Source organism: Protopterus annectens, chromosome 2.part0 (genome assembly GCF_019279795.1).
Source record: "Protopterus annectens isolate FY-2018-M chromosome 2.part0, PAN1.0, whole genome shotgun sequence".
Classification (NCBI taxonomy): Eukaryota; Metazoa; Chordata; order Ceratodontiformes; family Protopteridae; genus Protopterus; species Protopterus annectens.
In genome coordinates, this window is record NC_056728.1 from 1,844,580,416 (window position 1) to 1,844,599,049 (window position 18,634).

Below are 18,634 nucleotides of genomic sequence, written 5' to 3' on the forward strand. Positions count from 1 at the left end.
AATTTTTGAAGATTATTATGAATACATTCTGTTGCTTTAGAAGTAACATTTTGAAAATGCGTTTTTTTTTTCTACAGAGCAGTATTGCTAAAGCAGCAGTGAAGGAGCTGAGCAATCTATATGGTACGGAGTACAAATATGGGCCAATATCAGGAACTATATGTAAGTGCAGACATATATATATATATATATATATATATATATATATATATATATATATATATACATACATACAAACATACACACATCCTTACTATATATATTCTGACAAGCTGATGCCTGTGAAAGGTGCCTTCATGAGTATGCATCTCTAGGGATGATACAAAAGAGGAAATTACACTAGAACATACATAGTCAGAAAATATGCACATGTACACAAGAATGTAACTTATGGAGGTCATGGACAGTAGTGGTTTAGATGAATTACACTTCTGAAAATTGCAGTCATGCATAATAAATTCAAATATGCAGTGCTAAAGTCAGAAAACATGCATGGAAAGAAGAAGGTAGTTTATAAAGAATCTTTACTGAGTGAGATATGCAGACTAGAGGCCTGCAGCAAAAATGATTAACTTTAAGAAGAGAAAAAAGAATAAAAGTGAAGGGAAAAGGAAGATTATAAGAAGAGGGATCAAACTACAAATAGGTATAATAAAACGTAGCATTACCCTAGGTACATATGTGTATAGTTACTTGACTTCATCTTTTTTGTGTGTTATTTATGACTTGTTCTAGTATAATTGTATCTTATGTTGTAGCCTGAGAACTTTCTTTGAGTCTGTATGTGCAATACTGGTCATTATGGCTTTCAGTTTTAACTAAATGTATTTTATATGGGGAGTTGTTCTCACTGAACCCCCCCCCATAAAAATTGTTTTTTCCCAGAGCAACATCCCATACACAAAATATAAATAAATAAATAGATAGTGTGGCAATGAATTTCAACATAATGAGTGCTTTACAATAAAGACTGGACAAAATGTTTGTGTGTGTGTGTGTGTGTGTGTGTGTGTGTGTGTGTGTGTGTGTGTGTGTGTGTGTGTGTGTGTGTGTGTGTGTGTGTGTGTGTGTGTGTGTGTGTGTGTGTGTGTGTCTCTCTGTTTGTTTTGAAGTATAATAATGCTCTGAATGCTTGAAAGCAAAAACAGACTTTAAAAGAAATAAGAAAATGAATATGCTGTCTGCATAAGTGGAGCTGAAAAAAAGAGTAAAAGGTAAGAAAGAGTGATGAGAAATAACAAAGAGTTAACTAAACAGATGTCAACCAAGCGTGGATTAGATATTATTCAGCATTCAGCCCCCCACACACACATTATTTTATATATATATATATATATATATATATATATATATATATATATAAATAGAGAGAGAGAGGTTTACTATTGTTTATTCGAATGGAAAAACATTTTCCGTTCAAATAAATGAATAGTAATACTGAAAGTAAAAAAAAAAACTAACATTGACAATGTCGAACCAAATGCTCAATGCATTTGACTCGACGCTGTTGTCGAAACCACCACGTGATAGCCGTATAGCAGCTGATGTAAATCAAACTCCTATACAACAAATCACGTTTTTGCAGGGGGGCAAGCCCCCCTGCAGACACCCCCACTTATATATTCTAACTCCGAGATCGCACTACAGTGGGGATGTGGATGAATTTCCACTCCCCACTGTACCATGATCTCTGTGCAGATAGTCAACTTACTTACGCAAATGCAGTAGTGCATTCGCATAAGTGGAGTCGACTATCTGGTGCACAAATGTTTGTGCGTTCGACATTCTTATTTTTGGCACATGGGAGCCGACAGAATGTCGTTCGCACAAACAATAATAAACTATATATATATATATATATATATATATATATATATATATATATATATATATATATATATGGATCCCTGTCATATGATAGAAACCTCATTAGACTGCAACTCATTTGACTGAGACCATAAGACTGAAATTTCAAAATATTTCGAAAGACTGAAAAGTCACTTGACTGAAACCCATAAGACTCATTTTCAACATACTGAATTTTAAACTGGACCATATAAAACCAGACTAGGTGGTGGGCTACATCCCCCACATTCCCCAATGTGGGGTGCTGTGCCCTCCACACCCCCTAACTATATATACTAACTCCAGGATTGCACTACAGTGAGGAAAAGAGCACAGTAGTGGCAGCATGTAGACTACTATAAGGTACGTGAAAGGTATATGCCCTTTTCCCCACTGTAGTGCAATCCTAGAGTTAGTATATATAGTTAGAGGGTTGTAGGGGGCATAGCCCTCCACCTAGTCTGGTTTTATATGATCCAGTTTACAATTTAGTATGTTGGAATTCAGTATTGTAGGTTTCAGTCTTAATGGGTTTCAGTCAAGTGACTTTTCAGTCTTTTGAAATTTCAGACTTATGGTTTCAGTCAAATGCGTTTGTCAAATGAGGTTTCTATCATATGGTAGGGATCCATATGTGCATATATATATATATATATATATATATATCTATATAGGTTTACTTCCATCATTTAAATGGAGATCGCCATACAGTGAGGAACGATATATAAGTTTCAAAGTTTGATTTTATGGTCTCGACCATAACAAATTTGAAGTTCTGAAACTTTGAAATTTAGAAGTAGACTCATATATATGTGTGTGTGTGTGTGTGTGTGTGTATATATCTATATATATATATATATATATATATATATATACATATATGTTTAGGGATGTTTAAAAATACTACCTTGGGTCTCCCATGTAAAGAGGTCACTAGCTTAGTGGGACCAGTCTAGTTAACAAAGACTAACTAAACAAACAAAATTTTGTGTGTGTGTGTGTGTATATATATATATACTTCCCCTTCAACACATCTAAAATCATAACATCGAAACCATAACATCTAAAACCCATAACATTGAATTTCATAGCATCTAAAATGTGCATCACAACATCAAACAGTACAAATCACATGAAAATAACATCCCCTCCACATATAACAACACCAAGCTAACAAACACACTTTTCACTACATTTCTGCAGGGGGGCAGTAAGTGACATATATATATATATATATATATATATATGTGTGTGTGTGTGTGTGTGTGTGTGTGTGTGTGTCCAGCACTCAAATAAAGGAAGGCAGGCAACGAGAGTACAAGCAGTTTATTGCTACACAGTCGGCCCCACAGACCGGTTTCACTTACAAAAGTGTCATCTGTGGGGCAGACTGTGTAGCAATAAACTGCTTGTACTCTCATTGCCTGCCTTCCTTTATTTGAGTGCTGGAAGTGGTTTTGGGACTATTCATATGGGTCTATGTCATAACCGCGAAACCTCACATACAGGAATACGGAAACGTCAACACATATTGAGCAAACCGCGAAAACACCGAACGGCCTGAACCGCGAAATTCAAAATGTTGAATCGGCATAGTTGACCAACCCCACCACCCACTATGTACTACCTACCCAAACAAAATAAATAATCCACAAGCATACACTTAACAAAACCCTACTTCTAACCCTGAACTAAAGTTCACATATATTACTATGTATGCACTTACCTTAACCCGCACCCTAACCCTAAGGTCCATAACTATTGCACAACTACATTAAGGAGCTATACCCAAACAAAATAAATAATCCACATACATACACTTAAGAAAACCCTACTTCTAACCCTAAACTAAAGGTTACATATATTACTATGTATGCACTTACCTTAACCTGCACCCTAACCCTAAGGTCCATAACTATTGCACACTTACCTTAAGGAGCTATACCGGAGAAGGGCCAACTATGACGATTTGACATTTCGAATTTCGCGCTTCAGGACGTTCAGTGTTTTCACGGTTCGCTCAATATGTGTCGATGTTTCTGTATTCGCACAATTGCGATTTCGCGGTTGTAATAGGTAACCATATATATATATATATATATATATATATATACACACACGCACACACATAGACAAACATATAACACTAATTTCTGTATATTAAATGAAAGCTGTTAGACATAAGAAGCTTCTACTATACCAGCTGTAGTTACAGTTGTTTTAAGAAATAGCTCCATAGTTGATAAAAATAAAATGGAGGAAAAATAAAGCATCCTTGCCTAACACCAAGCAAAGATTCCTGTCAGACCTTATTTCACATCCACAAGTCCAGTGAAGGCATAAACACCCTCTCAAGATCTAAATCTCTTTGATAACATAAACTGAACATGTTGGAGAGATAGATGTGCATCACAGAGAATACCATTTCTTTGGAATCGTCTTCCTTTCCTCATAAAGAAAAGTACTTCTGTTAAACTATTCAAATATAATCTGGGTGAATGGATAGGTAACCACAAACTGAGTTCATGTTTAGCACCCTTATCCCTTATGGACAGCAGTAGTATGTAAATGTTCTGTTTATCTCTGGGTTATTCATGCTTAAAATATAAGGCTAAAACCTTTATTGGAATGTATGTTTGGGCTTCTAAAGATCCTAATTGGTTAATAGCCTAGAAAGTACCTATGAACCTAAAAATCAATCTGACAAATAGTTTAGGCTGTATTGTTTCACTCAGTAACAGTTTTATAGCTGCATTTAGCAATGATGATAACTAGTAATTTCATCTTTTGGTTTGCCCCTCTGTGTTAAAATCATTTCAGATGCAAATAAATGTGTAGTAAACAGCAGCCCAAATGGCATTATTGAATAACCAGTTCAGATGAGTCCACCACATAGTAATTAAAGGAAAAAAATAAAACTGTATCTGAATATAATCAAGTCCAACCACCTTCCTGTTAGCTAAAATCCTAAAACCAGAAAATAGTATATACAGAGAGGTGTAGCTGAAAATGTGTAGCTTCTTTGGCCATATATTTATCAAGAACTTTATTAGAGTGAGACAACTGTGCAAATTAATTAAAAATAAAAAGGAGACTAAACATGACCAACATTACTGTATATTGTTATGCATTACACAATAAAGTGTCATTAATATTCAAAAGTGCGCATGCTGACTGGGCAGTCCAATCAGTGTGCCAGTGTAAAATAAGGATATATCAATAAAAAGAAGTCCACTTACTGAAGTATTATTGAGCACCTGGACTTTCTATTGGAATATGCTCAATAACTCAGTTGATAGCACAGTTTACAAGGTGCAGGTCAAAATATGAGAAGAGTCAGGGACATTCTACAAAACTTCAGACAGATGAGATCTCCTTACCAGCAGTACAATCAATCATATTATTGGTAACCATACCTCTGGACTGTCCAGATTTTTGCAGAATGCTCCTGATTTTCCTCATATTTACCCTGTCCCTCACAAAACGTTTAATACTCTGATAAATCACTAAATATTACTGTCAGTCAATAATGTCAGACATTAGAGTTGCATTCTTTCTATTGATAGCGGAATGCATGTGGATGCCAAAACCTGTAATTCCATTGACTTTTTAAGTGTCTTACATAAATACTTAAAAATGATCCCTGAGCCTTCCCTTTGCCACCCACCCCCCATTATTTTTCTCTTTAACCAGAATTCTTAACTAAAGGAGTCACAATGTAAGACAGCAATATTAAAAAAATAAATAAAAACAGAGAGAGGTGGACAGACTGCTATACATCTGCTCTATTCAATGTCACCTCTTTTGCACTGCACTAAGGCAGTGTTCAGACATAGGTGCCATATGCATGCACAGTGCACCATTATGGAGCAGATGAGGCAGTAGAACACTAAATACTGTTATACAATGTAATTATTAAACAAAGGTAAGTGATTGCCTTCATAAATAATGTCAATGTATAATAATAATAATTCACTCCTGTATGTGGGTATCACAGGATTTACCCTCAGTAGGCTTTGTTTAATCACTTAGGCTGTACACTCATGACCAAACCATGCCAATGGTAAGTAAATCTTTTGATACCCGTACCCAGTAATGGATTATTGCTAAAATATGAACACTGTTTTCCTCTGCTTCATTTGTTGGTCTATATAAGTGGTGACATTCACATGTAAATAAATAGATTTATAAGAATGATCTTTCTTATTTGGTGTCTCCATGGAAGTTAAATTGGTTGGCATAATTTTGCAAGGTACCAGCAATTAAATTATCTACTTGCATTAACTGTCAAGAGCTTCTCATATAAGCCTTAAGTATTTTATGCATTAATTACCATTGATCAGACTTTATAAAACTTATATTTTGTATGTTTGCCTCATTTGATCAGCTATATAAAACTGAAATTCTGGCCATTTATAATAATATCACCTTGTTGAAATTTATATCTCAGAATTCCTTAACCTTTTTATTAATAATTTCAACAAACTCAAGGCATAAAAATAAGTTTTATGTATTGATTTACAAACATATTTTCTTGTACATGGAAAGTAATATATGTAATTTATTTGCCATGCAATCTGACCAGATTCTATCATGTATTTAAATGATGAATTAAAATCAGCAGAATGGCTAGAAAAAAATTCAGTTCTAGTAATTATATGGAATGAGATTCACAGACGTTGTGCTCTGCAGTGCAAACCTTATAAAATAAGTAGCCAGATGAACAGTCTACAAAGGTTCCTTCAGAATGTATTGGGAGTCCAAAGTTTCACAGACAGCAAAATAAAACAAAACTAAATAAACAGAGCTGTGGAGCCAAGTAATGGCAAGTATATAGAGCAAAAGCGAGTGTGCACATCCAATAAGGAATGCTGTAAGTGAGCACATACATGAATGTGCACTAAGTTGTATGTTGCTGACATGTCTATTTGCACAGAAAATATGGCACAATATCATAACATTAAGAAAACCAGGAGTACAACATGAACAGGGACATAATAAAATGTACATATAAAGAAATATAAACAATCATCTACCAAACTATGTGAGACACTATATCATAACATTAAGAAAACAAGGAGTACAACATGAACAGGGACATAAAGAAATATAAACAATTATCTACCAAACTAGCTGAGGCTTGAATAACATACTGTGAACACACACACACACACATTCACTGCATGGGGAACCTGAATATATACAGAACCTATAAGGAGTAAAGGTGCTCTATCAATAATAAATATCCATGGGGCATAATCAACAAGTGTCCAGACCATTTTATATCCACCATACTACAGCGCATTTAGTTTTAGAAGAATACAGAGGTCCATTTATATCACCAAAATATGTACTAATAGAACAAAACTATTATATAAACAAAAGCTATTAATCAAATGCAGTTACAGATTTATATCTAAGGAGTGACTACTGGAATGTCCTACCCCCATGAAGTGCATTGCAATATGTTTCAGACGGGACTTCATTCTCAGTAGGTGTGCTGACAAGAGAGGCTCCCCATTCCCCTCTCCAACAAATGCAGTGTTGGACTTTTTGCCCTTATTTTATCAAATTCTGTGATTCAGGATTGTTATACTGTGACTGCCACCCAATGTGTGTCATATCATGGAGGTAAGGCTGTTCCTGCAGCAAGGAGACACAATGAGAACAATGCGACAAAGAGTACAAGTATTACCAAATATGAATAGTATGTACACAACACTGTAATTTGCCATGCTGTCCAGCTTGTCTTATCCGCTTCTGTCTGTGTGTCACCCTGCTCTGTATCCATTCATGTGTTGCAGTAAAAGTGAAATGTAAGATGTATACCTCCACATGACTATCCCTGACATTTATGATTGATAAACATTCAAGTAAGTGACAACACACACAGTCACAACAGAACTCATCCCTTCACCATTGTCTACATGCATCAGACAGTGAACTACTGCGAGATGTTAAAAAGTGGGCCACTAATAGTAACAAAAGAATGTACACAATTTCTTCACACACGCATTTCCTACTTTTGTTAGTTGTCTGCATACAGCATCAACAGTGGCATAAGTCAGTGTCTTATCAAATGGGAAAAATGGTTTCTCCCAGCTGTGGGGTATCCCTCAACAAACATCATTCTTGCTACGTGAAGTTCATTGCATCCAGGGCCACACACACACACACACACACACACACACACACACACACACACACACACACACACACACACACTAGCTTTTGATCCATTGATGGCCTGAATAAAACTATGAACCAAGAAATTGAATCTTATTTTTTGCTTTCAAGGAAAACATAAGTTGTGTCTGACAGAATGACAATTCACAATAAAATGCTTGAAAGGATACATGCATCATGTCTGGGAATAGTACTTGACTCCCTACCCCCCCCCCAAAAAAAAAAAAAAAAAAGATAGTCAACTTCTGTGTATCCCTCTGCTGATAGACTGTGATGAAAATATAAACTGCCACAGTCATGTGTTTAAGTATCTATTGTTAAACATATATACAGCATACTTATTCAGTCCCCAACCCCAAAAGATAGTTACCATCTGTGTGCCACTCTGATATCTGAATGGGATGAAATTAAAAAAAAAAACAAATAGAACATAGTAACAAATTTCAAGTTGTTGCTGTCAGATGTATATAACAGAATACCTCCTTACCCCCACCCCCAAAAATAGCCACCTGTATATGTGCCTGATCTCTGATTGAAATGAGAATATCAGTTATACTAATGTATTCCAACTTGCTGCTCATAAATAGTACCCTGCCATTAAAGCTATGGTGATCATCTGAGCACACCTCTGAGGTTCTTGGGGAGAGTTAAAGAAATAATAATCACACTGTCCACAGCCATTCACAAGCTATGGCAACATTCTTGCATACCCCAGAGGGTTGGTTTTAAGAAAAATTAAAGTAGCAATGGCCAGACCCCCCCCCCCCATACATACAGCCATCCACAAGCTACAGCAACCTTCTGTGCATACTTCTAAGCAGGGCTTAGTTTTATTCTAAATTAGTCTCAGGGCACAGGCCATTACTAAGTCTGAGTCAAAATCCGCTGCACAGCCTGTGGTATGGGAGCTACCAGGGCTCCATAAGCTCTGAGGGTCTGGATGTTCTGTGATGTATTTTTGCCTTATTTTCAAATGATATAACAAATCTAGTGAACAATGCTCAACCCCTGACTGGATACTTATATCCAATCCTAACAATTTCTCCAATGCTTGGACACTATCAGACACCTTAAGTGACCACCTACCCACCTATGTCCATAGAATTATTATCCATCTTCCTAAAGAACATACCTACAAATACATCTATAATCTCTCCAACTGAAAAGCCAAATAAGTTAATGACTCATTAAATGCTATGGACTGGTCCTCATTAAATAATCTCCCTTTGGATGAATCTGTACTTCATTTCAACTCCCCATTTCCCAGCACCCTTTAAAGGCTAGACCCTTCTGTAAAAAAAAACAAAATTAATCATCCCTCATGGATTTCAAAATCAAATAAAGATCTTATGACTAAAAGTGGCAAAGCCTGGCTAGAGTAGCAATAGGACAAAACTCAGTCCATCATTCTATGCTTTAAGGAAATCTGTATCCTTAATGCAAAACAAGTGTATAGTGACAAAAAAGAATTCTACTCACACTTACAAAACAATCATAGGCATACTCCTAGGAAATTCTGCTCTTCCATAGCCTCCTTACTTAATCCAGGAACCAAATAATACCCTAACCCATCTACTGAAACCTCCCACCCAAATAGCTAACCAATTTAATACTTACTTCATTGAAAACATATCCCATTTTTCATCCACAACAATATCATCCTCTACTCCTTCCCAAACCTCTTCAACTAGGCATATCTTGACTGGCAGAAATCCTTCCTTCTATTTTAAGCCAGACTCTACTCCCTTCATAAAAAAAAGACTTCTTCTTAAACTTAAACCCTCCTCTACTTCAGCAGATAACTTCCCCCCTGAATATCTTAAGTTATCAGCAGCTGCCATAGCCTAACCCTACTAGCATTCTCATAAACAGATCCATTCTAGAAAGTAATTTTCCTTCCCTTTGGAAATTTCCTATATCATCCCACTACACAAAGGGGAAATTCCATTGAAATATCTCATTTCTGTCCCATAGCAATCCTGTCTACTCTTTCAAACATACTGGAAAATTTCATTCACATCAGCTCCTTAATATTAACTTGTTACCAATAGACAATGCAGATTTTGGCGAGCCCATAGTACCACAACTGCCTTACTATCTAGAAACTGTAAATAAGGCCAGAGACACTAGAGAGTGTGTGTCTGTGCTATTTCTTGATCTTTCAAAGACCTTTGATACTGTCTCTCATCCTAAACTTTTCCTTCAGCTATCTAAACTTGGTCTATCAACTTCTTCTATCAAATGGTTTACTAGCTACAGACAACAAGCAGTAAAATGGCACAGCTGCTTTTCACCATACCTGCCTAACAAAATTGGTGTTGCCCATGGCTCCATCTTTGGTTCACTCATCTTTAATATTTTTATTAATAACCTATATACTTCTATATGTCATGGTTCACTTATTAAGTATGCCAATGATTCTTCTACTGTCTGCTCTTCTAACTCTGTCGCTCTCACACCTCCAAATTATAACCCAAGAAGCATTAAACTTTATTGACACCTGGCTTAATAATGGCCAACTCTTACTTACCAAGAAAACTAAACTTTTGGATTTACCCCAAAAACCAAAGTCCCAGATATTAATAATTTCAAGATCATCTTCCTCAATTATACATAATTTATTTATTTGACATTTGTTTACTAGGTTAGTGCAGCTGGGCCATAGCCCTTTTTCAGTGGAGACCCGGGGAAAAAAGCTCCACAAACATTTCCACAAAGCTATTTGAGCATATACACAGAATATATATACACGCAATGCAATTCTAAATGTACAAAAGTTACTAGGAATAGAAAAAAAAGTTAAATGGATTTCACAGTAATAAACAGATACAAAATGATTAATAGTAACAATTGGTAGAATATAGTGTAAAATTTTTGTTAATCGTTAGTTCAAAAATAAATTTTGTTCATCATTGTGTGTTCAGATAAGTAGCTTTTGAAAAAGGGAAAGGAGAGAAATTAGTCAAGAGGAGGAGAGAGGGGTAGTAAAGGTGAGGGAGAAAGGTGTTAGGCAAGGAAGGAGACCGTAAAAGTCAATCGGGGGGAGATTACATTGACATAGCCAGATATTGCTAAGGTGTTTTTTTACAGCATTTCTAAACCTGTGCTTAGGCTTAATATTTTGAATATCAAAGGGAAGTTTATTCCAATTTTCAGCTGGGGAGTAGCTATAAAGGTTCTTGCCAATTTTGATTTTAGGTTTGTATATAGAGAGGAGATGTTCTGAGCTCCAAAGAGTTCTAGGTGGGGAGTATGGGGAGATGATTGAGATAATACTGGGGCAAAAAGAGGGTTTGTGCAGAACAGAATTAATTATCTGAAGCTGTGAAAGGAGAAGTTGGTAGGGAAGCTCTAACCAGTTTAGTTTTCTGAGAGCTAAGCAGTGATGGGGAAGGTAAGGCTGTTCTGCAGCAACTGTGGCCACTTTGTTGAAGGTGGACTCTAGTTTAGAGAGAAGTGTGGTTTGAATGTTAGTGAGAATTTGAGAGCCATAGAGAAGGGTTGGGAGTAAGTAGGCATGGGATAGGGCAGTTTGGGCTTTGCTAGAAAGGAACATTTTATTCCTGTAAAGGAGACCAAGTTTTTGGTGGGTTTTCTTACTGTTACTGAGAACATGTAAGTCAAATTTCAACTGGTCATCAATAATGACCCCTAGTAGTTTGGTATGAGAGTCGACTATGATAGGAGTATTGTTAAGGGAAAAGATAGTGAAAGAGGGTTTAAGGTGATACATAGTTTTTGGGATGAAGAGCAAAAGTTTAGTCTTCTTAGGGTTTAGGATTAGGTGGTTCTGTTTAAGCCAGTTTTCAATAGATGAAAATGAGTGTTGGGTTGTAGAATGTAGATCAAACAGGGTATTGACTATGGTGATGATTGTAGAGTCATCAGCATATTGTATCAATGATGATAGTGGTGTGGAGGTAGATAACTGATTGGTGAAAATATTAAATAGTAGTTGTCCCAGTATAGAACCTTGTGGAACTCCCATATTTATAGGAAGTTCAGGGGAGATAGCAGAAAGCCATTTAACAGATTGGAATCGATTGCTGAGGTAGCTGGAGAACCAGGAGATAGTAGAGGTGGATAGGTTTAGAGCAGAAAGTTTATTTAAGAGGAGGGGGTGGGAGATGGTGTCAAAAGCTTTTGAGAGGTCAAGAAAGAGGCAGGACACTAGTTTGTTTTGGTTTCTGGCTTGTGAGATGGTATGAATAAAGGAAATGAGAGCAGTAGAGGTGCTATGGCCTGGACAAAAGCCAGGTTGGGTAGGGGTGATTAAGTTTGCTTGTATTAGGTGTTGTATGATTTGTTTGTGTACACATTTTTCCAAGATCTTAGACAGAGGAGATAGTATGGCAATGCTCCTAAAGTTGGAGAGTTCAGTACAGTTGCCACCTTTATGAATGGGTAGGGTGTAGAATTTATTCCAAATGGGAGGAACTTTGGGTTCAGCAATTGACCAGTTTATGAGAACAGAGATGGGAAGTGCAAGGGAGTTGGCTGCTTTTTGTAGAAAGAGTGTGTGTGGGGGGGGTGTCTGTTGAGGGGTTGCAAAGTTTAAGTTTAAGAAGCAAGGACCTAATATTGTTGGTATATACTGTTTTTAGGGAAAAGGTTGGGGCAGCGTTGGAAGGTTTTAGAGGGTTGGTAGGTATGGTGGTGCTGGTGTTGGAGTTAGTATGGTTGGTTAATTTACTAATGATGTCAATAAAATAGGAGTTAAAGTCAGTAGCAATTTGAAGAGGTGTATTTGTAGAGTTAGGTTGGGGTGAAGAGGGGTTGCCTGGATGGAGGATTTGGTTAATAGTATGCCAGAACTTCTTTGGGTTATTAAGGTGTGATTCAGGGGAGTTTGTGTAGTAATTTCTGTTATCTGTGGTGATGGCTTTCTTTGCAAGGTTGCATAGCTGCCTATACTGTTGGAAGAGGGAGGGTAGTTTAGTTTTATTCCAGAGCTTCCGGTTTTATCCCTTTGAGCCATAAGGGATTGGGTGGAGTTTGTTAGCCAGGGAGATGAGATTGCTTTTATTCTAATGTTGCACATAGGAGCTAGGGAGTCGAGTATGTTAAGGAATATGTGGTTAAATTCTAATACAGCTTCTTCAAGGGGTAACTGTCTAAGGAATGACCAGTTAATCCTAGAGAGATGGTTGTTTAACTTATCAGAGTCAAAGTGTGTTAATTTCTGATATGCTTTGATCTTATGTGATTTACACATGCGAGGAGTGAAGCGGAGGACTTTAGTAGGGGAGTAGTCACCGAGTGTATCTGGAAGAGTTTCTGGGAAGTGATATCACTGGGGGTGGGAAACTGGGATGCAGTCAAGTATGGAGGAATGAGTAGAGGATTTGACAGTATAATTAGGTGTGGTAATTAGTTGGGTGAAACCATGAAGATTAATGGAGGATGAGGGGGATTGAGAGGAGAGGGTTAACCAGTTAATGTTAACATCGCCCATGACAATAGTTTCATTAGGGAGCTCTTTCCTGAGTGAAGAGAGGATATTTTCCAGTGCTGCTATGTTGTCATCTGGTGGAATGTAGATAGCAGCTATGTTAAAAGAGGCATGAGTATTTACTTTACAGTTTGCAGTGAGAAGTTCAGCTGGAGAGGTCAGAGGTGAGGTGATAGTTAGAGGGGTAATTGTAAGGAGGTTTGAGAAAAAGATAGCAATGCCGCCTCCTTTTTTTGGAGTTCTATCTAGTCATAAAATGTTATAGCCAGGAAGAAGGATGTTTTTGGAATATGAGGTTTTAGCCACATTTCACAGATGGTTATGATGTGTGGAGAGTGTTGGGATACCCAGAAATGGAATTCTGTTGTTTTGTTCATTATGCTTCTCATATTAATTGAAAATAGGGAAATGTGTTTTGATGGGATATTTGAGTGGAAAGGGATGGACAGTGTGGAGATAGTGTTATAGGTAGAGGGGAGATCTGGCCCTGGGTTTGGGTGGATGTCACCTGATAGCAGATTAGATGCTAGGCACTTTGCCATGTATACCACAAATTCTGAACTGCATGTAAACCTACCTGGCACTGTAATAGTTTTAGATGATATAATAGTTACAATAGATGTGCAGTCCTTGTACACCTGCATCCCTCATGAAAAAGGTTTGGAATGGGTAGGTTATATGTTAGTTGAAAGTCAGCAATTTGAAGTAGGGGAAATTAAGTTTATTTTGGAAAGTATAGAACACATTTTGTCTTATAATTTTTTCACTTTTGAAAATGAATTATTTTTTACAGACAAGGGGGTAGAGCTATAGGGGCAAGGATGGCACCCAATTATGCCAATTTAGTTATGGCTTATTGGGAGACCAATCACTTGCCCCACAAAGCAGGGTACAGCACTCTTTTATGTTTTTACAGATTTACTGATGATTTGTTTTTGTGTGGAGGGGCACAGAAGGCAATTTAAAGGATTTTGTCAAAGAAATGAATGACAGCACAGGTTTTTTAAAATTTTCATTGGAATATAATTTTTTCAGGATTAGTTATTTAGATTTAGACATCATTAAGGAACAAGGACAACAGACATTAAGTACAGTTATAAGTTACAAAATGTGGCTAGTAATAGCTTACTTCATTACACTAACATGCACCCTACTTACGTCAAACATAATATAGTGAAGGGGCAGCTGATTAGGGTAGAGAGACTCACAAGTGATGCTAGCAAAGTAGATAGATTTGTGGGAGAATTACGTGAAAGGTTCAAGCATAGGGGATATCCTAGTAAGATAGTAATTTATTAGAAGGTGCAAGAAAAGAGACTAGGGAAGGAGAAGAAAGGGCAAAGCAGGATAAGAATTGGTGAGCGGCCATGCCCTAAACCCTGAATAAAAAAGAAAGATTACAATAATGCATTGTTCAAACATACATTAGAATGTTCCAAGTGTTCAAAGTTTTTGTTTTCAGTAACAGACTATGTTTCTCCTGAATTTAATAGGGGACAAAGAAGGAGAGCTTGAATATAAAGAGCTTAAATGGCAGATTCTGCTCAATGCTTATAACAAACCTGGTCTTAATAGTGGGGTGAATTATAAAGTTGTTTTACGCAGAAAAGCAAAGTACAATAAATGCTAGTAGAATTGTAGTTTTTATAAGTGTCTTATAGTAGTGTTTTTAGTTTATGATATTTATGTTATTTGTATAAAACATATTAATTGGTTAACTGAATAGTAATTTTTGTTATTGATGGGATTTAAGTGTTTCCCATTGGGATTATGGGTGTTTCTGATGAAGGGCATTTTCATTGCTGAAAGCGCTTAAAGCCTGCATTTGTGTCAATAAAGGAAGTTTTCTTTGGGATTCACCACTTGACAGCTTTGGATTTTATTGCAACACCTTGCAAGTGCTTTTTTCTATATTTAACTTGGAACCTTCACTTGTACAGAGAGATATTTTCAGTTTGTTTTTCATTAAACTAGAAACTTGTTACAACAAAACAACTAAATTTGCTACTAGTGCCCCATATCATTAGCACCACTACACTGCTCTTCATACTCTAAACAGGCTCAAACTTCTATAACAATTAAATTACCTCCAGTTGGTAACAACTCACAAAACTATTCTTAAACCTACAACCTGTGCAGCCCTTAGTTTTATTCTCTGTCACAACCATCCCAATACATCTCTCCAATCAGAAGATAAACAACTCCTGTCCCTATATGTCAAACAAATCATCTGGTAAAAACCCATACTCCTACTGTGTCACAAAAATGGAATACCTTGTCCTGTTCCATGAGAACTATTTCAAACCTAGCTACCTTTAAACATTCTATAAGAACTATTTTAAACCTAATTACATTTAGACAGTCACTCAAAGATTTCTTATCCAAAAAATGGTTCTGCTCATGCATCAACCCCAGCTGAACATCCTCCAAACATTTCCACCCTCTCTGTCCTTCCTTTCCATGTCTTCCTCAACCACTAATCCCCTTCTCATCATTTCCTTAATTCTTCTCCTTTTTCCATTTTTCTACAATACCCTCTTTTTCCATAGCTCTCCCATATTGTGTCACTTTCTTTTCCCTTTGTTCTCTTTTCCATACAGTTACCCTCTCTCTCTCTAGCTCTGTAAGCTACTCTTCCCTTTCTCTATGTCTCAGTTTTTCCCACCTTTCTTCTCATTTTTCCTTTCTCTCTGATCTTGCTAACATCTATTAACCATACTGATTTTTGTTCCAAAGCCAAATCAGTGACTGTTTAAACTAAACAAAGAAGTAGGCCAGTTGCTTCCAAACACAGACAGCTCCCATGCCCACCCAGAGTTATAGCCAATTTTGCATGCACTTCATATAACTTATGGTAATAAAGATGTCAGTGTAACTTTGCTCCACACATTAAAGTATTACAAGTTGCTTCACACAAATCACAATAATCCTACAAAAGCAGAATAATGAACAAGCAGCAGTCAGTGTTTTTCTCTACAGACAGTTTCAGTAATTGCTGTTAATTTATATGTGTACTTTCCAAAATGCCCCACTCTTTAAAAAATGCTTTCTTAACTTCTTAGTGAAATATTCAAGGGCAAAGCCAAAAAATATCTTGTAAGCAAATGCCCAAAATCAGGGAGAGATTTTAAATGTTGCTGTTACTTACTTGGAGAGTTGATACAGTAAACAGGCTTACACAAGATTTATACAAACTCAAATATCTGTCATTGCATAATGACTACAACTCTCTATGACTGACCAGAAAACCACAAATTTTACCAAAAACATGACACAAACTTAGGAACATTCATAGTGTTCAGCTTATTTGCTTAAGAATCAGAGACAAAAACAAAAATCATAGGTAAGACTGAAAAACCATGGACATTTTTAAATATTATTCTAATGCACTTAAAATACTAACAGAGCAAAGTGCTTTGCATGAAGATGCATTTTCTGAGCAATGAGTAGTACAAAATTCTAACGACTAGCATTACAGGACAAAAATATGAAGGGAGAGCAGCAGGGATCTATAAAATCAGAGACAGTTCAGAGAGTAAAACTAGGTACCATCTGTACGTCATTTGCCCTGAAGATGCGTCCACAGGGTTCCCTGTAATGATAGAAAAAAAAACATATTATCACTTCCTCTTCCTACCTCCTGTTGCTACTACCAACCATAGTGCCTAACCACTTCTACTATTTTAATACCTACAGACTTTATACTCTTTGTCATATGACAGTAATGAGTAGAAAGTCCTGCAAGTTGATTGGCTAGTTGCAATATACTTGTACAATCATCTCGGTTTTCTATTCCTTGCCATGAATGGCAAGGAGTAGAAAGCTGGCACCCTTCCCAATGGATGTCATTTGGCTTGGGTTGCTTTTCTGCCCTTTATTTATTTATTTATTTATTGCCCTTTTTTTCTATGTAGGAAATTGTTAATGTCCAACTGAAATACCACAAAGTTAAGCAGATAGGATCTCAGTTTATCATCCCATCAGAAGGCTGGTATCTCAGAAGTGTAGCACATTACTCCATGCTATACTACATTCAGTAATGGAGCATGAATTCAACAACCTGGTGAGGGGACAGAACCCACAATCTTTTGAACTTCCTGGCATCAAATTGCTGAGCTAACCACTGACATTGTGGATGTAGAAAGGATGCCAGCATTCTTGTTTTTCTCTCTTACTAATATGTTCATTTGAGAGACTTGCCCATATGTGCACATCCTTATTAATACTCTTATTTTTAAAGTATGAGATGTTGAGTGAAGAACAAGCATGAAATAAGAACAATTATTTAATTTAGTAATATGAGCTGTAGCTACTATGTGATGTGTACCGAATTGACATTGCAATCTAGTAATGAATTTCAAAGTGCTTCTGTAATGCTAACAACTAATAGTACAAGTATACTGTATTTGTGTCAATGTGTTTACTCCAGGTAACCCATTTGCATGACATAATGTGTAAACTGTTCACTATAATATTATTTTCTCACCTCTAGCAGCTGCAGAAATCTTGTATTTAATAATCTCAGGACACACAAAGCTTGTGCACGTTTTGTCTAGTTGTATTCATTCTTTGTTTCTGCTTGATTCAGATCCTGCTGCTGGAGGGTCAGATGACTGGGCTTATGATAAAGGTATCAAATACTCCTTTACCTTTGAACTTCGCGATACTGGCAAATATGGTTTCCTCTTGCCAGAGTCTCTGATTGAGCCAACATGTAAAGAAACAATGCTGGCAGTCAAATACATCCTGAATTATATCCTCAGTCATAACTTTTGAAGTACTTTACCAATGTGCTTGTTAGAGGTATAACATTCATCTTAAGTTTTGTTCTTGATCAACAGCATTAAAGCCTTTTTTGCTAAGTGACTGAACTAAAAAGGTTCATCTTTATTTGTAAGAATATTTGGTTATCAGGAGCCTTGATATGACCAGACAGATTCAAAACTCAGTAATGTTTCAATAGTTAACAAGAAAATGTTTGGACTTCTAAAATATAAAATTGTTCTGATTCAGGAAAAAGGTTGTGGTAAACTTTAATCCATGGCTACCAATGGAAATTGAAAACTGTTTGCTGGTTTCCTGATTATTTTTACTATTTTCATTGTGCTGGTCAGGGCAACAGCAATGTTATGCCTAGGAGAAAGAGTATGA

General features: G+C 36.5%; 1 protein-coding gene across 1 annotated transcript in view; it reads left to right on the top strand.

The window, feature by feature from the left end:
• LOC122793779 (carboxypeptidase B-like) overlaps window positions 1-18,361 on the top strand; it is a 322,241-nt gene extending 303,880 nt beyond the window's left edge. Inside the window, exons 10-11 of the mRNA XM_044061969.1 lie at window positions 78-162; window positions 18,072-18,361. Coding sequence (XP_043917904.1) covers window positions 78-162; window positions 18,072-18,259 — 273 coding nt within the window. The 3' untranslated portion in view covers window positions 18,260-18,361. The remainder of the gene's footprint in view (window positions 1-77; window positions 163-18,071) is intronic.
• Window positions 18,362-18,634: the final 273 nt, after the last annotated feature.